The following is a 21,789-nucleotide window of genomic DNA, read 5'->3' as shown; positions in this document are numbered from 1 at the left end:
GTGGCTGTCCCATTTGGGCAGCAACATCTGCGCCTGTACCATCCTGACTTTGCACCAGGCCCTGTGTGGCCTGGGCTCCCACAGAACACACACTGGGACTGGCACCTCGGGCTCAACATTCTGGGGGGCATTTGTGTCGTTGCTGCTTTGTTTATCGCATACCCCAAATTGGTCGAAGTACCTAGAAAACGAGAGGTTGGCTGGACTGTGGAAAGGCCCTTTCTCTATGTTTTCGGCATTTGTCAAAGAATTACCTTCCATTAGCCCTTTCCCTCTTGCCTTCCATGATTATGTTTCACGTAGTGACCTTGGTGTCCGCAGTATTGTACCTAGTCCTGGAAATGAGCTTGAGGTCACTTTCCAGAGTGAGAGTCTGTCAGAAAGCACCACACTGACCTGCCACCCTGTGATCGTTGCCACATGGGGGCAGAAGTCAGCTGGGTCTGCCCCGTCTGTTCCTTGTGGCTCTTCCCCAGCTATGGCTTTGTCTGAGCCAAGGAACAGCAGCTACTGGGACTTGAGAATTCCAGTGAAAAGGAAGGGAGAGCCAACCCAGAATTGTTCTCCCCCAGGTACTAGCAGTTAGGGCTGCTGGAAATGGTAAGAGGAATGTTTTTAGGAGTGGCTTAGATTTTTCAGTCAGGTATTCTTGCCTCCACTCTTAAGTTTTGATCCCGTTTCCAGTGACCCTTTTCAGCTGGCTTTCCCAGCCTCCCCCTAATCACACTGCTGTGGCCTTCTCTTGCCGCACCCCTGGGCGAGCTGAGAGGGGTGTGCTGCTACAGGAACCGGGTGACGAGCGTCCCTCTCCGCCTGGTCTGGCTTTGCTGCCCAGGGGTGCCTACCTGCTGGCCTCTGCCCTTGTTTATTGCGAAGAGTTCCCCCTCCAAGTTGAACAGGGCCCCTGGAGAAATGGGACACTAGATGAGGGTTAGGTCAGGTGCATGATGCTTTTCAGGAGGTCAGTTCCCAATGGAGTTTTCCTAGTTTGGGCTCTTGAAAGCACCAAGTGACTCACTGTCTCCTCTGGTCTGAGGAGGCAGTTCGTTACCCAGCCAGACTTGCAACCCAGAGGCATAGGACCACCGGGGTCAAACTGTGGGCCCAGAGCCACATCAGACAGAGGTGTCTTGTGAGAAAAGTCCTTTTGGGAGTAGTCACCTTGTGCACCTGGCCTGGAGTGGAAAAGGAGAAGACAGGGCCACAGTGGGGGGAGGGTGACCAGACTGCTCTGCAGGGAAGGGTGGGGCTAGGTGGTTTTTCTTTAGTCCTATATTCTAGAAGAGAAACAGGTTGAGTGGCAGTGACGTCCCTTCACCACATCCAATTTCTAGTGTATTTAAACATTGAACTTCACAGGCAAGGAACAGCCTACCCCTTCCCTCTCCTGTCATGGCTAAATCATAGCCTTGTGGCTCTGGGTCACGCCAGTGTGGTTGCTGGTCAGGCTTTGCGTTTATGAAATGCCTCTCCATACTGCTGTTCAAAGCACAGACAGCCCAGGTGACCAGGGGGCTGCACTGCTCACAGTCATCAGCCAAGTGCAAGGCTGAGAGCCAGGCTTTGGGGTGGGGCCAGGGGGAGCGCAGAATCACCCAGAAAGGAGATCTCGGGCTCGCAGAATTTGCTTTCTGGTAAGTGAGATGGGACAAGAGTGATCTTTAAAGGGCTCTTTGTTATTCTGTCATTTGAATGTGTTCAAAATAGGCTATATTAATCTCGGGTAATTTTTTTCTTTTTTTATAAACTCCAGTCATATAACACTTTTAGCATTTAACTTGTTTTTTCTTTACATTTAAAAGGAGAAAGTTTTAATATTATTTCCTATGCCTGGGATGCCAGGTGGAAAATAGAATATTCACACCCATCTTTAGGCAGCAGGTTTGCCTCTATAACCAAGCTGCTGATCTCCGAGAATAAGAGTGATTATTCCCTTACGGTGCGGTGGTTAAGAGCTCAGCTTCTAACCAAAAGGGCAGTGGTTCAAATCTGCCAGCCACTCCTTGGAAACCCTGTGGGACAGTTCTACTCTGTCCTTTAGGGTCACTGTAAGTTGGAATCGGCAGCAATGGGCTTTTTTTTTTTTTTTCAAACCAAGGACTATGACCAATAATTTTATTTCCACCTAATACATGAGAGGACATTAACCCAGCTTCTTCATGTTGAGGTTTAACATATGGAGAAAATAGTTGTAAGGAAAACTGGGAGGACACTTTAATGCTGGAATAGACTAGAGGGGAGCTCGGAAGTCCCGGTTTTGGCAGGTCCTTGACACAGAGCTGCTCTGTTGGGGCTAGTGTCGGGATGCGCCTTTCTGGAAAAAGGTGAAACTTCAACAGAGCCATGGAATTTCTCATTGACATCTAAGTTGTTTGAAGTAGAATTGAAATCTCACTGTTAGAGAGACGGTCCTTGCTCAAGCAGCATGTTTTGCTTTGCCCTTAATCTTCATTTGGAGCGAAGAGTGGAGTTGCCTTCTGAAGTCGCCCATGAGCCCACAAAATGCATCACATTGCCATCTCTCCCGAAGGGGCCAGGGAACAGATGTCTTTCTGTGGAGATTGAGTTGGTGAATAGGCAGACCAGCGTGCCTGTCTGGCGTTCTTCCATTCATTCATCTTTAATTCAGTTAGTGTGTGTTAGTAGCTTTGGTAATACCTTGAAGAGACCATTAACCACAGATCATCTGCTCATCCTCGGAGGTAGATAATTAACTTAGAAATGCTGCCGTTCGAAGGAGGGAAGTCCTGTGCCAAGTCTTCCTACTTAATCCCTCCCTGTTGAAGGAAAGAAGGAAAAGCTACCCATAGAAGACCTGGTAATGACATGTTTTAGTGGCCGTAATATTGAACCTGTAGTAAGTGACACATGATATTGTCACCCTGAGCACCATGTCATCCCTTTAACCAAGAGTGATAATTGTCAATGAGAAACATTAGATTTAAAAGCACCAAGTGACCCATTTTATATATAATTCCCAGGGAACTTACCAGACACATCCCTAATGGGGCTGAAAAGAGGCTAAGCCAAAAAGGTAGGAAATGAGCTCCACTGAGAAAACTTCAGGTGGATTGGAGCTTCCGGAGGTTTAGGGATCTCACTTTCTCTTGCTGCTTGTCTCGCAATCACTGGGCACCTATTCTACACGGAGCACCCTGAGAGACTCCACCCAGTTAGTCACATCTCTTACCTTTTTCTAACCGTGACCTCTTAAGAGCTTCACATACTCAATCAGCATGAAAGTTGCGGCGAGCTTTATTCCCAGAAAATTCGAGCTGCTCTAACCTACACCCCTGGAATGTTAAAGATAATAGTGGCCTGGGTATTTCAAGAATCAGGTAGAACCCGATAGAGACCTGAGGTGTGAGTTGAGAAGAGTTAGAAGGTTGGGACTGTAAAAGCAGAGAAGATGGCGCAGGTTCCTCATTGCATCTTTAGGCATCATAAGACTGTTGGGTATGACCTTTGCCCTCAGAGGGTGGCGTGATGAGAAAGATGGTTTCCACCACCTGTCCCCCCGGACCCAAGGCAGAGCAGCGATGGTGCCCTCCGCTGCGGTGAAATGCAGGCGTTGGAAAATGACTTCTTCAGCCCTGCCATCTTTGGCCTCCAGAGGCCTTGGGGCAGTGCGGTGTCGAAGTACAGGTGCAAATGCTTGTGGAGTAGGGAGGCCGGTGCTGGCTCCCCTGCTCGTTGGAAGGTCAGTTTGGGGGGAAAGCCTTGGCCACTGTGCATCCAGGTACCTGTGGGCCCCACTTGGAGGATATCCGAAACAGGGTGTGGGTTATTGTGTCTGCGTTCTCTTTGTTGAAAAGCTTTTGATCTGAATGTGCTATTGTGTTTTTTTGTCTCTGGTTTGCCAGGGCCTGGGAGGAGTTTCATGGCCTGGTGAACAGCAGCGGCCGCTGATCGGACGCTCCCCCTCTGTCTGTCACACTCAGGGTAGGGCCTTGTCTATCTTTCTGTAACCCTGTGACATACCTCTCAGCCACAGGACCCCTTCCCCGGTGGGTGGGCTTTTCCTGGTTACCCCAGCCTGACCTTGGCCGATACCGAGCCTACTGCAGACTCAGAAGAACCTGAGTCTGGAACCGCGGGACTTGGCCTCACTGGGTCAGCTCACGGTGCGCTCCCAGCGGCTTGCGTGACCTCACCGTGCCTCCATTTTCTCACTGGAAAATGAGGTCACACGGACTGGAAGATCTTTCAGTTGGCTTCCGAGGCCAGCCTCTCATGATTAGAAGTGTGCCACAGAGCTTTGCATTCTCCCTGGCATGGCCATTTTAAGCCATCCGGTACCTTGCAGGCCTGTTCCACAGGCCCAACTATGGAGAGGGAGAGGTGTCTCTTGTTTGCTGGTTCGTGGTGTTTGTCAGGCCGAGGAAATAGTGACGTAAACTCGGAGCTTCGGCCATGAAAGTGACCTGGGGGCAGATTTCAGGGCCATGAAAGAGACCTGGTTTCAGGCCATGGTACAGCTGGGTAGACCATCATGTTACCTGGCAGGGAGAGGCATGGCATCATGAAGGCAGGGTCAGCTGGAGTGGTCACTCAAAAGATATTTGTATCTCAATTCAGAGGGTCCTGAGTCCTTGTCTGTCTTTTTAGCAGAGGGAATTGGGTAAATTTATTCTGAGTGAGAGAAACAGATGAGATGGGAGTGTATTCCTGGCCATCCACTGCCCTCCATCCCCACCCCAATCCCTGAGAGATAGAGTAATTCTAAAATTGGAGCAGCACTGTCAACTGAGGTAGCTGCTTCAGAGTTACCCTTTCCCAAGAGGGAAAGGAAGCGTTTTCAACAACAGGAGACCCGCCCCCTCCGACAGGCCAGCAGAGAGAGAATGGCCCTGGAGGGTCAGCACAGGCGGCCAGGGTCTGAGTGCTCTGTGGAGCCCTGAGTGCCCGCACACACTCAGGATGCTGCCCATGTCAGCTGAGAAGGCAGACCGAGGGAGCACCTCCTGTTTCAGGGGTGCCACTGCTTGAAGCCCAGCTGAGGACGTCTGAGAAGGCGCTAGAGTCCAGACAGAAGAGTTCCAACAGCCTTGAAAAGGACTTCATGCTCCATTTCTACTGACTTCTTGCTTGAGTGCGGGATGTATTCTAGAAAGATGCACACCCAGCTCATTTTTATGTTTGAGCTGCCGTTTCAGTCTCTGACCCTTTGACCTTCTCGTCCCACACCCAAGCAGATCATAATCTTTGGAGAAATTTGGTAGAAAAACTCTCATTTAAATAATTATTTTAGAACCACAAATACTTTTTTCCTCAATTTAGTTGATATTTTATGGTTTTGCACAGGATAGCTAGTATTTTAGGACTGTTCCATTTGGCCTCTATTACAAATAAGTGTTGTCCTTTAACTGGGCCTTGAGTACAAGTCCCAGTTTGCTGCTGGCGGGTAACTGTGGTTACTTGCAATTCTGTGCCAGCACTTGGAGAGCAGTGTTTTTGGTTTGGGAGTGAGGTTGGCAGTGGTCACTTGGTGGGAGATTACCCAGACCCCGTGCCATCGAGTCGATTCCGACTCATAGTGACCCTATAGGACAGAGTAGAACTGCCCCATAGAGTTTCCAAGGAGCGCCTGGTGGATTTGAACTCCCAACCTCTTGGTTAGAAATTTGCTCCCCGTCCGTAGAAAGGGTTTGCAGTTTTATTTAATGTGCAGAGAGAGAGGAAGAAGCTGGTGGCGGCCTGTGGGTGGACAACTGGCAGCCAGAGAGTGCTCTCCTGAAGACCTCGGTGCCCTTAAGTGTATAGGCCGATGGGTGAGTGCCCCTTCAGAGCCACTCTTCAGAGCTGACACTCAGATGAGGTCCCACCTGGGGTGACTCAGCTTTTACCTGAGGACCTAGAATTAACCTGGGGCTCATGGAGGATGCACCACTGTGGTAGGTAGCTCAGAGGAGGGCAGGGGGCATTCTCTGCATGACCGGCTGCCTCTCTGTCGTCCACCTTGGAGTTAACCGTGCCATAGCTCATTGTTCCCAGAGTCTGAACCTATTGTCCATTTCTCTAGAAGAGATGGTTTTGAGACAGAGCAGATTAGAAACCTGTGTCAGAGTATTAGGGTAACAGTTTTCCCCAAGACATCTGGGAATGTGATGTTGGCAACCAGTTTGGGTGGGGGCTCTCTGGTGTTTCTGAGGTTCCGTCATCAGGACAAAGGGAAGGCATCAGAGAAAGAATCCTCCTGTGGCTTCCTTTGGGGCCTTAGCCCCTGGGTCCTACTCAGTACTGTAGGCATAACCCATCACACACTGTGAGGGGGCTACAGGGCTAGCTTTTGGAAGTCACCCCGGATTTTCTAAATTTTAGTTTGCTCTTAAAAGAACAGGATTCCATCTTAAAAACAACTGTATCAGCCTGTGGCCTCTGCCTCCTGTCCCCACTCTTCCTTCCCCTGTCTCTGGGGTGAGGGGAAGGGCCAAGGGTTAGTGCCCAGCTGGCTGGAGGTGAACAGATTGCTCAGACTGGAGTTGGTGACATCGAGCTATTCTCAACCTACTTCCTGTAGAAAGGCTAGACCAAACCCAGAGGACCCCACGCCACCAGCCTGCTGCAGCCTGTCCTTGTCGGGAGCATGTCATGCCCCCCAAACTGTAGCAAACTTGGCGGAGTCCCCTGGCTTTTCTACTCTCTCTCCTCTTCCTTTTTGCAAATAGACCTTAGAACGACTGTGACTCGATGGATTTTCTGATCACAAAGAGATCTGTGCTAACAGGATGAATATTACCTACCAAGATGGGAGAATGTTCTTCATTTTCCTGTCACAGAGAGGAGAATTTCTGTCTCTGGACCACCCTCAGCACAGGCCTGGAATACTTCCAAAAGATAAGATGACTTGCTTCTGGTGATGACCTGCCGTGAAAATCCCTTCTTTCCATCACTGAACAGCTGAAAGGGCTGGATCAGATACTTGTCCGCCCTACCCCATACTCCAAGATAGAGAACTCATTCAATCAGCAGAAAATTCTGATTCCACCTTCCGTACCCTGCCTTCCTATTCGCTCTTGTTAGCCAGTTGTTGTATGGGGCTAGAGGTGATGCTGAGCAAAGGTCCAGCCCTTTGACATCACTTTATTTATTAGAAGGACGCAGGATAAAGTGTCTTCTGGGATGCAGGCTCAGTAGAGCAGTGCGTTGTCCCTACGGGGGCTCGCTGTTACACACACACGTCAGTCATGCCTGCTTTCTCTGCTTTATAAGCAGATAAGTTCCTTCTTCTTTGGTGGCTACTCAGAACGTCTGGCCCCTCAGAGGAGTCTGTCCTTTCGAAAAGGTTATTTATACCATCGGCATTTAAAAAAAAAGACAGTCACTCCATTAAGTTCTGTCTCTGTTCTGCCTTTAGCTCCTCTGATAGGAATGGTAGGAAGGGCCCAGTAGCCATTGACAACTTGAGCCCATGGTCAGGAATGCCAGTTAGGAAAGTGCCAGTGAGCTTTTGAGATAAATGCATTTCCTTCCCAAGCCTGAGCTCACCTGCACAGCATCTGTGAGCCTCTTGGTGTACTAGTCTGCAGCCATTCTCCCTTGAGTGGGGCCGTCGTTCCTGTCAGCTCGCCACTGTCAAGGAGGAGAACCTGCTAGCCAGTGGCTGGAGGACACGCTGTTTGGCTGGGCTGAGCACGGTTTGCCGTCAGTATTAACTTACTCAGGACCACTTGCCATGCGCCCAATCGTTTGTAGCAGTTTTAAGATAGGTCAGTTAAAGCCAGAGTTTCTAAAATGTCCCTTTAAAATGAAAGTGAAATAATGATTCCAGAATCCAGGTTAATGAGAATTTCTGTTTGAAAATTTTCAGGCAAATTTAAGTTTCAGCACTGGGTCAATGCGATAGACTAGGTGATCTTTAACACCCCTTCCAGCCCTGGGATTTGAGGTTCAAGTGGAAAGTGAACTGCTAAGAAGTCATTGGTTTTGTGTGTGTGTGTGTGTGTGTTTTGGCCTGTTGAGTCAGCACTGACTCAAGGCTACCCCATGTGTGTCAGAGTAGAACTGTGCTCCGTAGGGTTTTGTTTGTTTAACTTTATTTTGTTGAGAATATACACAGCAAAACATACACCAATTTGTTTCTACATGTATGATTCACTGATGTCGATTACATTCTTTCAAGCTGAGCAACCATTCTCACTCCCCTGTTCTGAGTTGTTCCTCCCATTAACGTAATCTCACCACCTGCTAAGGTTCCTATCTAACCTTTTGAGTTGCTGTTGTCAGTTTGATCCCATATAAATGGTTCTTAAAAGAACACAGTGCTCCAGGCAGATATTTGCTACTAGTTAAGCTAAACTATTGTTTGGCGTTAGGAAGGCTTCAGGGGTTATTTTTGGTTTAAGGTTAAAAGATTATCTCAGGGCAGTAGTTTCGAGGGTTCATCTAATCTCCGTGGCTCCATAAAGTCCAGATTCCATGAGAATTTGAAATTCTGTTCTATAGTTTCCTCTTTTGATGAAGATTCTTCTGTAGAATCTTTGATCAAAATACTCAGTGGTGGTAGCCAGGTACCATCCAGTTCTCCTGGTTTCATAGCAAAGGAGGCATCTGTTCATGGAGGCAATTAGCCGCAAAGCCATTGGCTTTTTAGTGTGACCGGGAAAGCTTACTATTGGATGGTCAGGCCTGTCTGCACCCAGAAGACAACTAAAGGAACACTGTTTACAATCAGTCCCCAACCCTGTCCCGACACACACACATGCGTGCACACCCCTCTTTTTCAAGAATTATAGCCAAGTTTCCAAAGTGAAAAGGGTCCCCAGATTTCACCTTGAATACCTTTTGTAAGCAGCTAACTTAAGTGTTTATGTTCAGTTGGTTAATTGGTGTTTTGAATAGGTAATACAATCAAATGGCTCAAAAAACAATTATAAGTGTAGTTTCCACTTTGCGCCCCGCCCCATCGCCCGGGTAACGACTAGTATTGATTTGTCATGTATTCTTACGGTTTCTTTCTATATGAACAAATGTGAACATATATCCCCTTCCCCCCACTTACACACAAGGTAGCTGACTATATATGCGCACTGTCCTGCCCCTTTACTGATACGTTTTACACTTCTTTCCATGTTGGTAGAGAGCTTTCTCGGTTTTTTTTTTTTTTTTATGGATTGTTTTACGCCTCACAGCGTCACATTATCAGAATGTGCCATAGCCTTAATATTTAACCAGTCCCCTATAGATTTGCGTTTGGGTTGTTTCTAATCTTTTGCTGTTGAAGGGACTTGGGGAGCAGGTTACTATTTTGACGCTAGATCAGGAAGGAGGGAAGATGCTGGGGCGTGTCCTGGGGCCCTCGAGCCTGTGAATGGGTGGTCGTGTAGAGATGACCTGTGTATTAAATGCTCCATTTTCTCCCATTTTTTTCTTTCAGGGACAATTCAAGCTTTCGAAATACAAAAATCACATTGTGAAAGTACACAAGCTGGCAATAATCGTTTTCTGTGTGTGTGTGTGTGTGTCCACAATGGATGGGAGGTCTCCAGCCAGTCCTTCCATCTGCTCACTGAAGGGACGGCCTGAGCCGCAGGCTCCCGTTTTGCACTCACTCCTGGAGGAGGGATTCCACTAGACGCCTCCAGCATCGCTGACTTTATAAAGCGGAGAAACGGAAACCGTGACTTTGTAATAGACACACTTTGTTTTTTAATGGGGTTCTGTGGGGGGAGTCCAGCCTTTCACTTTGCTGTGTGCTGTCCAGACGCCGCTGGGCGTTCTGTGCTCTCATACTGTGCGAGGTGTCGTGACCCCGCGTGTGCGCCAGAGCTGCCGCTGAGAGTTATCAGTATTATGAATGTCTGTGCACCCAGGAAAAGCTTTTTGTCGGAGCGTCCGGAATAGCTGTAAATGCTCTCTTCTAGCTCTGCCATTAAATTATTCGGACGTTTTGTTTATTTCTCTCCCCTCTCCGCCAGCCCTACCACTTTCTGAACATGTGTCACTGGTGTGCTGGCCGTCCAGGGTTTTGTATCGTCTCCTGCCTTAGGCCCTCCAGTCCTCCGCCCTGTGGCACTCTCTCCTTCCTTCCTAGGCACTGCTGCACTTAGAATTTTAATCCAATGAGCCGCACTGGGTTCACCGAGGCAGCTCAGGTGTGCCTCAGTAAGTTAAACTGGCACAGAGCCCAGTTTGATTTAGGTGATGATACACGTTCCCAGTGCAGGATTCGGAGCAGAGAGCAACAACTGCAGTCGTTTTCCCACGTGAGCAGGGCCTGTGGGTAGCCCTTCTCTGGACTCTTGCGTGCCTCCAGTTGAAAAAGGGAAGTACACCAGCTGATTCAGGCTGGTCGTTGCCAGGTGTTCACGTTTACCATGATAAATCCTGGTCAAGAACCCGGGACACTGGAGGAAAGGTGACCTGGATGGATGGCCTTGGTTGCATGACTGTGCCTGTCTGCAGTGGCTGGGAAGCCTCCTTTGTCTTTAGCACCTGGTATGTATGTTAGCAGTGTATGCTGACCTATGATGTCTGGACAGGCAGCTCTTGAAGGCTACTGCAGGCCTGTTTTAGGAATAGCCCGTCACTCATGGAGAACCTGGGTGATGTGGCTCCAGAAGGACTAAAGTCAGGCCAGCAGAGCAGCTAGGATTCCAAGAAGTCACGAGGCAGAGTCCTGCAGCAGCCTCCCAAGTAGCACTGTCTTACTTGGCTCTTGTGAGCAAGGATTGCAGTACCTTAAATTAAGGCCTCTCTTTAAAACATATCCTTGACGGCTAGGGGGATCCTTAGCCACCCGGTCTCAGAGAAATCACATGAGAGTAATAGGCGTTTATTTCCTTACTGTATTTATATTACTCTCTTCCTACTTTCCAACTCCTGAACACCCTCTAGCTGCCACTGTTTCAGAGATGCTTTTCCTAAAAGAAAAGGGGAGTACAGGGGCCGAAAGGGAGGTGCTTCCATTACAGGTGACGTTAGGTCAGATAGGAAGATCTAGCAGTTATTTAGACTCCTGGAACATGAAGAATGAATTCTGCTGTCCAGACAATTAGGAAGGGCTTAGGCAAACATAGGAGCAGCGTTGGCTGAAACGGGGAGCAAAGGCAGCCCCCCAAGATTTGTTCAGACCGCAGGGAGGCCTTCACTTTTGCCTAAACTCAGATTTGCCGTGAGAATTCCAAAGAGAGCAGACATTGAGATTTGCCCTTCTCTGGGCATCTACCTAACTGTGGGTGTGTGTGTGTGTGTGTGTGTGTGTGTTTAATGTGTCCATGAGTGAGGGTTTTGTCAGGCTGAGTGGTTTGCTGTATTGTCCATAATTTTGCTTTTTGTTTTATTTGTTCAGGTTTTTGAGTCCCACGTTTTCTGGAGCTTTCATGTGTTCCTTTCCTCTTTGCTGTTGCCGTAATTTGAAAGTTGTCTTTCCTCATCAAAAATATACTGAGCCTATGCTGGCTAGAACAGCAGGCAGCATCTTGCCCCCAGTGTCCTCCCAGTTACTCTGCCCAACCACTTTTCGTGGGATTATCTGCAGACTTGGCTTGAGAGGTCTTTTCATTTATTTTGACTCGGTGGACCTCTGTTACGCTGTGATACGGCACAGTTATGGTCATGACCCCCCGCCCCGTTCTAGAAACAAAGGAGAAAAGGTCTGCAGGGCCAACCTAACAAGCAAGTGAGGGTGCTGCTGGGGGGCAGGGAGTCTGTCTCCCCTTTGCACAGTCGGGACGGTTCTCCCAGGACCCCTTTCCTGGGCTTTCCAATTGCAGTTGGCCCTACTTCTCTCCATTGCCCTTCTCTTGCCATCTTTCTGTTTGTGTGTTTGTGTGTGTGTGTTTTCCCAGTGACACTGGCAGTGGCAATAGTTTCCCACCCAGGGAAAAGCTGTGGCCCACGACGCTCCCCGGTTTGCCGTGGCGAAGGAGCGGAGGCTGTGATGACTGGTCGCTGTTGCACTTTCTGAGCGGTTGTCTACTGCGGTAATAAATGGAAACTATCAGCGAGAACCGGCGTGTGGGCGTTTTCATACAGGGAGGTGGGCTGCTGGGCGTTGCTGGCTACTGATCCTGCCCTTCAGCGTGTGGGCCTCCGTTTTAAGCGTATTCCAGAACAAATGTGTGGAATAGTCCAGATAATGCCAGTATCATTGATAGGAATTTATTATGAAAATACTCTGATATTATTGTCAAAACACAATTTTAATATCAAAATATAGTTATTAATTTTAACTCTTCTCAGCCTGGGATAACAAATATTGGAATAGAAGGAAGTTCAGAGGGTTTGATTTTGAAGTAAATCACTCTCAGGCCTAAGCTCAGAGCGTTTTGTTTAGACCAAGTAGCTTAGTCTGAAGATGGACGGGGTGGGCATGCTGACGACCAGTGCCATGTGAAATGCCGTGGAGAAGAAGAGCTTTGCAGAGCCTCTGTGTTTGTTGAAAAAGGATTTAAAACAATTGTGTCTTGAGACTCAGTTTTAATAGATAGAAATTTCCTTTCTGTGTGTATCAGTCATGGTCCAAGCAGGAGATAAGCCATGCACATTCTTTTAACAATACAAAGAGTTGTTAGTAGTTGAAACAGCAAGAAGAAAACACCAGAATCAAGCTATGGGAAGACCTACCTCTGAGGATGGTTGCTGACGTCTGAGGGGATAGTGAAGCTGCTTCTGGGAATGCTGGAAAACGCAAACTGGATTCAACTACTGCTATGAGAGCCACCTACTGCAGGGTGAAGAAATGATGCTGAAGTAATGCCAACGGGAGCGGGAAGGAACGAGTCCCTTTTTCTTCCTCCAGCTTTGATGCTTCCCTCATGTGCCCCCTGTTTGAAAAATCCAGCAGAACACCAGCTGGCCAAGCAGAAATGTCTGTAGAGTTCTAGCCCCAGGATCACAAAGCAAAGTTAGAAAGAGGGGTGTGAAACAGCCAACGGCTTAATAATTGCTTGGCGTCTGTAGACACCCTTCTACATGAATGTGAATTTTAAAATTTTATTTTATTCTTTGTTTGTGAGACCGTACACAGCGGAACATACACCAGTCCAACAATTTGACTTGTACGCTTCAGTGACAGCGATGACATCCTTTTAGTTGTGCAACCATTCTCACCCTCCTTTTCTGAATTATCCCTCACCAACTAACATAAACTCACTGCCCCGGAAGTTTCCTATCTATTGAGTTGCTGTTGTCAGTTTGATCCCATATAGATAGTTCTTAAAAAAGTACTGTGCTCAAGGCAGGTGTTCATACTAGTTAAACAGTGAGAGTCCCACCAAGGTGGGGACCTCGGGGGTCTCGCCTCCCTTCCCCGAGCTGTTTCCTCAGGTCCGTCCGCCCTGCTTTCCAGCTCGCTGTGCCTAGCAGGCCTATAGCCCCAGCTGCCCAGCTGCAGTTCTGGCCACTCATCCAAGGCCCCTTGCTGGGCTAATTCTGCCTCGGTTTACCCCAGCACACACACACACACCTGCCGTGCATGCCAGCCACAGCTTCTGTCCCCTGACCCAAATTCCACTTTACCCTTTGACTTCCAAGACCCTTCACAAAGGGCAGGGGCCGCTCCCTCCTGCCGATAGGCCCAAATGGAGAGGTCTCCCTCCTCCCCTTGGAGCAATGCCTCTTGGTGTTGGAATCTCCCGAGGTGGCTTTGGTGGGCAGCCGAGGTTGGGACCACTGACCTAGAGGGAGCTGCCTTCCCCTGTCACTCCTGCCCCTCGGCCTAGGCCCTGGCCTCCTGGGACAACCTGGTGCCCCAGCAGTTTCTTTCTTCTGTTCTCTGTGCTCCCATTGCTCCTCCTCCCACCCTCCCGTCCCTGTGCAAAGTCAGGGAACGTCACTTCACTGAGCCTGGCGCTACTGAAGGACTGCCCACAGTTCTTCGTGGAATGGCTAGGCGCCCGTCTTCCCCGAAGCTGCCCTCGTGGTTCTTCTCTTGCTCAACTCATCTGCTGTGGAAAACCTTGTCTTTCCTTCACCTGCCAACCCCCACCCCTTCAGATAATGTCTCTTCCAGAGAGTCCTCCTGGTCCTGCAGCACTGGGGACCTGAGATTGTGTCTGTTGGTCCCCTTGTTTGTCCCTCCTGCTGGGTGGCTCCATGACAGCAGAGGCCATGACCCCCTGATCCCTGAGCAGGCCTGGCTTGGAGCGGGCACGGCAGACGCTGGCCTTCAAAATGGCTTCTTAGTGTGGCATCTTACACAGCATTTCTTCTGGCCAAAGAACTCGCTTTACGGCAGCGAAGTGTAGCATCGGGCTCATACCCCTGGGGTTCTCTGCTCCACCCAGAGCCCCTTACCCTGAAGATGGAGGGTGAGTGCCGCTGACTTCTGCACATAGATTTTGGTGATTAATAGATTCTTCCTGCTTGCAGGAGTTTGTCATGTGATTGGCTTGAATTTTCCAGGTGTATAATCTTATTCTCCAAAACAGTGAAAGTTTTACTTTCTTCTTTCCTGTTTTGACAACTGTGCTTTCTTTCTTTTGGAGCCTTGGTGGCACAGCAGTTAAGAGATTGGCGGTTAACCAAAAAAAGGTCAGCAGTTCGAATCCATCAGCCCTATGGGGCAGTTCTACTCTGTCCTGTAGGGTCTCTATGAGACGGAATTGACTCGACAGCAATGAGTTTGGGCTTGATTTTCTTTCCCTTATCTAATTGCTTTGGTTAGCACCGCTAGTACATTGCTAACTCATCCTGGCATTCGTGTGGTACTGGTAGCTCTGGGGATAGGCCTGTTCCTGACTTGGTGGAAATGCCTCTACTGTTTCCGCATGAAGCACGATACTGGCTTTGAACCTGAGACATACTGTATCCTGTTAAAGAAGAGACGATGGGTGTGGGAGCGTTGTATGGGACAGTGTAGGAATGTACTATCTTTTTTAAATCAGTTCCTAACATAATGAACATTTGGGTTGTTTCCAATCTTCTGCTAATAGAAGAAAACTTGCAATGAGTAAGTTTGTATACGTACCCACCATTTCGTACATGCTCCAGCATACCTGCAGGGTAAATTCCCAGAGGTGGGATTTTGGGTTGGGTCACAGAGTAGGTGCATCTGATGAATATTGTCAAATTGCCCCCCATACAAGTTTGCATGTTTCTCCACGGGAGTTTTAATAACTATACTCTCACCAGCAGTGTGTACGAGTGCTTGTCTCCTCATGGCTCACCTAAAGAGTATTATCAAACTTCTAGATCTTTGCTAACCCTGATTGGTAAAAAATAGTACCTATATCAATGTCATTTTCATTATAAGTGAGATCGAGTTTATTTTCATATATTTAAAAACAATTTAGGAGCCCTGGTGACACAACAGTTAAGTGCTTGGCTGCCAACTTAAAGGTCAGGGTTTGAGCCCATCAGCGGCTCCACTGGAGAAAGACCTGGCTATCTGCTCCCGTAAAGATGACAGCCTAGAAAATCCTATGGGGCAGCTCTATACTCTTCCACATGGGGTCGCTATGAGTCAAAAATCGACTCGACGGTACCCAACACCAACAATAAGAACAATATGTAATTTGCTTTGTGTTTCATATCCTTGGCCATTTTTCTATTGGGTCGTTAGCCTTTTTCTAATTGATTTCTAGGAGTTCTTTATATATTAAGGAGATTATCCCTTTGTGATATGAGCTCATGGGCTCCCACCTTCTGCAGAACAGACGTCGGAAGGTACGGTTTTAAAGAGGAAGTACCATGCAGAGAGAGGCAGATGTGGAGCAGGAAAGGTCAAGGAACATGAAGGAGGGGAGAGCTGGGTGGCCATGATGTCTTCCAGGATTGATGACAGGTGTTGAAGCTCAAGGGAAGACCAAAAGCCGAGGTAAACCTTGCCTACACCATCCCTTAGCTCAGCGCTTCCCAGGCCTGACTTCGCATTATAAGGACAAGTGTCTGGGCCCCTCCCAGACCCATCTCTGGGGTTGGGGCTTAGACATCAGCGATTCTGATGTTGGCTGGGGTTGTGAGTCACATCGTAACGTATATTTCTTCATTTAACTTTCCACCGAAGAAGGGGAGCATGAATTAAACCAGACCGAGAAACCCTGTTGGTTCATCCTAGCTGCACGGATTTCAAAGCTTCTTGATGCTTCACAACCACTACCGTGAGCACGGGTACAGTGCTGATGGCCCACACCAGGTCAGCCCTGACTTCCTGGCTCAGCTCTGTCCCTGCTCAGCTTAGAGCCCATACAGACTCAGGTAGGTCTGGGACGAGCCTGCACTCCGACGTGTCATTTAGGCATCATGTCAACTCATCTCAGTGAGTCAAATGTCAGGTAGCCAAATGCCTGTCAAGTGAAGGTCATGTGGAGACAAAAGGCGCTGATGTCACAGGAGAGAATTGCAGTTTATTACAGCCTGCCTGCAACACACAACATTATTACTGTCATTACGTCACGAAGCCTCTTCAAGTGAAGTGGAGATGCTAGGACGAAGCCTGCTGGGTTAGAGCTGGAGATATCAGTAAGAACTGATAGATAAAACAGATAGATAAAAACACCCAAACCCATTGCCGTTCAGTCACTTGTGACTCCCAGTAACCCCATAGGACAGAGTAGAACCGCCCCATAGGGTTTCCAAGGCTATAATCTTATGGAAGCAGACTGCTAGATCTTTCCCCCACAGGGCAGCTGGTGGATTTGAACTGCTGACCTTTTGGTTAGCAGCCAAGCACTTTAACCACTGTGCCACCAAGGCTTCTAGATAGATAGATAAATCAAAAACAAAAAAAACCAAACTCGTTGCCACTGATTCTGACTCATAGCGACCCTATAGGACAGAGTAGAACTATCTCGTAGGGTCTCCTAGGCTATAATCTTTATGGAAGCAGATTGCCACATCTTTCTCCTACAGAGCAGCTGGTGGATTTGAACCGCCGACCTTTCTGTTAGCAGTCAAGCACTTAGTCACTGTACCACCAGGGCTCTTTAGATAAGTAGATAAAAATAGGTAGATGTGTGTATATACGTGGCTTAGTATTCATAGAAATAGTCCCTAGCTCTGTCTACTGAGAACTAGAAGCAATGACACCCCAGGAGCAACGAATACACTTTGAGCCCAGATCTTGGTTTCCGATACCATTCTTCAATAACAGGAACCAGGCTCTCTGTCTCTCAGGAACACACTACCTGTGGCCCCACCTGCACCTAAGCAGGTCCTGAATCGGCAGAGCCTGCAGGTGCCTTGACTGCCAACTGGGAAACCTAAGCCTGACAGTAGTTGAAGGTGAGGCCCGCCTGGCACAAGGGAAAAGTGTCGGTAAACTCAGGTCGAAAATCCTAGCACTCAGGCAGACTGAGACCCACCCACCCGGCCTGGGGCAGAGCACACACCAAAGTGCAGGTGGATAAAGAGAGGGACCTCATGGAGGGGGTGTGGCTGCTGAAGAACCAGCAGAGAGAGGACAGTGGAGGGGGGGTGGCCTCAAGAGTGGAAGGCACTTTGCCCATCAAGGAGACCCTCCAGAAGGGCCACTCAGTGCTCTGGCAGAGGGTCTGAGGGAGAGGAGGCCCACCTGTGCTGCTCACAGAACAGCTGGGGCCTGGAGCCCTGTGGCCTGGAGAAGGGAACTGTGACAGGGGACAGTGTTCAAATATCCTAATGATTGATGATGGTGGAGCGGCCTGTCGTGGAACCAGGGCCAATGGGTAGAAGTTACAGGGAGACAGGCTTTATTTAGGTTTAAGAGAAGCTTCCTGGTCATCTGAGCTAACTAAAAATGGAGCGCCTGGCCCAGGCACTGCAGGTGAACAGGCCAGGCCGGAAGGCCACCTGTTGGAGATTTGCAGAGGAGAGCCTAGCGGCCGACTCATGGAGGAGACCAGATGGCCTTTAAGGCCCATTCAGCTCAGGGTCTGAGAATCTTGGAACTGAGGCTGGGAGGGCTAAGCCCCCTGCAACTGCCCCTGCCCTGGGCGATCGTTGGCTGGTGAAGGAGGTCCTGGTACCAGAAGCACCCCAGTAGCCGGACAGTTTGGCCACGAAGGTGTGAAATGTCCAGGCTCGAGCCCACGGCCTCCTGGGAAATGCTCGCAGCGTCTTGATGAAAGGATGGCTCGGCAGTGAGCTATTCCAGACTGCAGCTGCCAGGGAGAGGGAGGGAGGTGGATTGAAAACCACCGTGAGCGAGACAGGAAATTCCTCCAGGCACAGGTCAATGTGGAGCGACATGAGATCTCACCACTCTGCACCTGTCATGCCTCCGCCTCCGCTCCTGGGGCCCAGGGGCTCAGCTAAATGCCTCCTGAGGGCGCCCTTCCTTCCGCAGCCCCTCTCCACCGGGCAACCTGATGCCTCTTTGGAATGCCTCCTCTGTGAACTTCCCTCCTCACCAGACCACCCGGCCCTGTCGTTCAATGCTTGCACACATGCATCCTCTGCCTTGTCTCCCCAGGTATGTTTTTTCTTTCCTTTCTAAATGAAGTTTTTTTTATTTTTATAAGTGTGCAGTACAGATAGGCATGCACAGGGAAAAAAACCGTTCTAACTACCAAGGTATGTAACCTGGCACTAGGCACATGTTAGCAACCTCTAACAAATGAGATCTTTTTGTAGGTTCTCTTCTTGTTACTGTTTTAACTTTTCACTTTCAAATATTTATAGACTCACAGGAAGTTGCGAAAATACTGGAGAGACCAGTGCACCCTTCACCCAGCTTCCCCTGATAGTAACATTTTATACAATGTAGTACCAAATCAAAACCAGGAAATTGACACTGGTACAACTGTAGGTTTTGCTTTGGATCTAGGGGTCCCTGGGTGATGCAAACGGTTTATGTGCCAGGTTGATAACCAAAAGGTTGGAGGTTCAAGCACCTCAGAAGAAAGGCCTGGCAATCTCCTTCTGAAAAACCAGCCATTGAAAACATAGGGAGCAGAGTCATACTCTGACACACATGAAGTCAACTCCATGAAGTTGGAATCGACTTCATGGCTACTGTTTTTGAATCTGCTTTGTTTAGTCAGCAGTATATCATAAACATTTTTCTGTGCCAATTCCTTCATTTCTGTAGGGTTTTTTTTGGGGGGGTGGTTATATAGTAACTCAGTGTGTGAATTACTGTAACATACTCAACCAGTCTCTATGGTTGGATGTGTATGGCCAATGTTGTGTTGTTGTTACAAAGAGCATCCATTTTAATAAGCAGTTAACATTAACTGCCTTTCCTCTCTTCAAGGCCCTGACGGAAGACCTTTACATATACGGACTCATTTAACCCTCCCAGCTGCCCCTTGAGGCAGGTACTGATTTATTCCTGCTTTATAGACGAAGACCCTGAAGCACAGAAAAATTTTATACTTGACCTGGGACATGGGACCAGGAATGGAATCTGTGGGTGGGCCCCAGAGCCTGGACTGTTGACCCCATAAATTCCCACATGGGGAATTGCCTTGTATCTGTTACAAAAAGGTACAGAACAGACACCCTCAGTCTTGAGTCCCCAGTATCCAGAAAAATGCCTTCCACACACAAGTGAAATAGGGGTGGGCTGGGGGCAGGCTTTGGGGTCAGGCCAGCTTTGCCGTTTGCTGACTGTGCGACCGCTTGGAGCCCCAGGCCCTTATCTAGAAAGGTAACAGGTAATGATGCCCCACCCTGTGAGGCTCTCTTAGCATCACGTGCACTAATTCCAGATGTGCTGGGTGCAGGGCCGGCACGTGGGGGCTCGGTGGGCCAGCCCGGTTACTAATCCAGGTCGGAGCCTTGGTGGCAGGGACTTGATGATCCAATAGGCAAGGTAAGTATGGTGCTTACCTTGCTCACCAGCTTATCTGTAGTGAACAATTTCACATTTTCATCACTACCTCAAAGATTCTCCTTCTAGGTATAGCTGGCCATCTGTCTTGAAATCCCACAAAACCTTCCTACAGAATCAAAACCTCTTTTCAAATTTACAATCCCCGGCAGGGGCGGATGACCCAATAAGCAAGGTAAGCATGGGCTTACTTGTGCTTACTTACTAATCCATAGTGAACAATTTTACAGGTGAAATTGTTCACTACAGCTGATCTGGTAAGCAAGGTAAGCACTGATACCCCTGCCTATTGGTTAATTTGCCCCTGCACGGTGGGCAGACTGTAATGGCGCGTTAGCGCCATCTGGTGGTCACAATCTGCTTTGCTACATTTCAGCCCAGCGGGGTCCAGGGACCCGAATGAGAGGGAAATGCGCCCACAATTCCACTCCTGGGGATCTGTGTAAGAAAAAACGGAGGTGCAGACAAGCACGCACATTTGTAAAGATGCACCTTCAAGTGTTGCCTAGAATTGGGCAAACCAGAAACAATCTCAAACAATTAGCAACAGGGGAATGCCTGGCTATGTGAGTTAGGGGCTGTCGTCCATGCCAGAAGGTAGCATGCGGCCGTGGAAAACTATATTTGCAAATCATATGTCGTTATACAACATTACGTATAAAACTTCATCATGCAATATGACACGCAAAATAAAACCAGATGTATGAATAGGAAAAAGGTTGAAAGGAATCAAAATAAATGTGTATTTTGGGGTGATGAGATTATCGGTAAATTGTTATATTCTTCTTTACTCATTTCAGTATTTCTCTTGAACATGGGTTACTTTTATAATCATAAAATAATTAAAATTGTTTTTCAAAGTTCCCTTTTAAAATGGCCTCTAACTGACAGTTCTTGATGGCACTTTGAGCTGGGATCCTGCTTCTTACACCTGTGTTCTGTGTTGACCTAACAGTGTGATCTGGTCACCTCCCCCGTCAGTGGACAAGTGGCTGCAGTGACCTTGAGACTCTGGGCCCCCCTGCCTGACATTTTGTTATTTCCAAACTTCTTTTTCAGAAGCAATGTCACCTCCTACAGGAAGCCCTCCCTGATATCTCAGAATATGTTCTCATTGTCCTGTTCTTTCATTCTAGCTATTTATCACAGTTTGTGTGAATTCGTGTGAATGTTTTATTAATCTCTCCCCATGAATACCCTGAGCTCAACAGCTAGGGCTGGTGTGTCCCTTGAATTTCCAGCACGAAGCACAATGCCTGGCACAGGGTGTGACCAATAAACATTTGCCGAGTGAATGAATGCAGGCATGAACAAATGCTACTGGCACATTGGATTTTATTCCGTTCTGGAAAAAAAAAAATTTTAGGAGAGTCGTTGACAAACCGATGGTGTCCAGAAGAGGGCGCTCAAAACGGCGTGCGTTGGGCCTGACGACGGAACTGAAACTGGCCAGGTTCAGCCCAAGACCGTGCTTCCGGCAAGCAAGCTGGGTGCGTTCAAATATTCGAACCCCTGAGCGATTCTCTTTTCATTGCTTTTTCTTATCAACAGCAATCTTTTTCCGTTAGTGTCGCTTAGTTTCTGTAACGCTGAGAGCATGACCTTTGCAGGTGAGACCTTTCCCAGACGTAAAACGGGCAGATTGCCGCAGATGCTCCTTAAAGCCCCTTTCACCCTGCGAAGTATAATTTTAAACGAAAACCAGCCCATCTTTTTTCGGCAGGGACGCAGTAACTCCTCGCTGCCTCCACTAGATGGCGCTCCAGTTTTAAAAGCCCTGCCTGGCGGGAGGTTTGAATTCAACATCGTTCTTCAGTCTGTGCTCAGGTTTGTCTTTGTAGGAGGGATGAATCGGTAGCTGGAAGCCTCACATTTTTTCACCCCCTCAAAGATTCTGCTTCTAGGTAGGGCTGGTATCTGTTTCTCTCCCAACCCCACAGCCCCGTCCTACAGAATCAAAGCCTCTATTCAAATTTACAATCCCTGACAGGGGCGGACAGTAAGCAAGGTAAGGTAAACACGGATTTACTTTTTTTTTTTTAGTTACTAATCTGGAAGCCCTGGTGGCCCAGTGGATAAGTGCTACGGCTGCT

General features: G+C 48.4%; 1 protein-coding gene across 2 annotated transcripts in view; it reads left to right on the top strand.

The window, feature by feature from the left end:
- EIF4E2 (eukaryotic translation initiation factor 4E family member 2) overlaps positions 1–9,919 on the top strand; it is a 31,782-nt gene extending 21,863 nt beyond the window's left edge. The window contains exons 7-8 of one of the 2 annotated variants that reach the window (XM_010597613.2): positions 3,864–3,942; positions 9,377–9,919. In XM_010597613.2, coding sequence (XP_010595915.1) covers positions 3,864–3,909 — 46 coding nt within the window. In that variant the 3' untranslated portion in view covers positions 3,910–3,942; positions 9,377–9,919. The remainder of the gene's footprint in view (positions 1–3,863; positions 3,943–9,376) is intronic. The other variant, XM_010597614.2, reaches the window with a different exon arrangement.
- Positions 9,920–21,789: the final 11,870 nt, after the last annotated feature.

This window comes from Loxodonta africana, chromosome 6 (assembly GCF_030014295.1).
Source record: "Loxodonta africana isolate mLoxAfr1 chromosome 6, mLoxAfr1.hap2, whole genome shotgun sequence".
Lineage (NCBI taxonomy): Eukaryota > Metazoa > Chordata > Mammalia > Proboscidea > Elephantidae > Loxodonta > Loxodonta africana.
The sequence above is the reverse complement of the archived record's forward strand: the minus strand, read 5'-3'. Positions and strand labels throughout refer to the sequence as shown.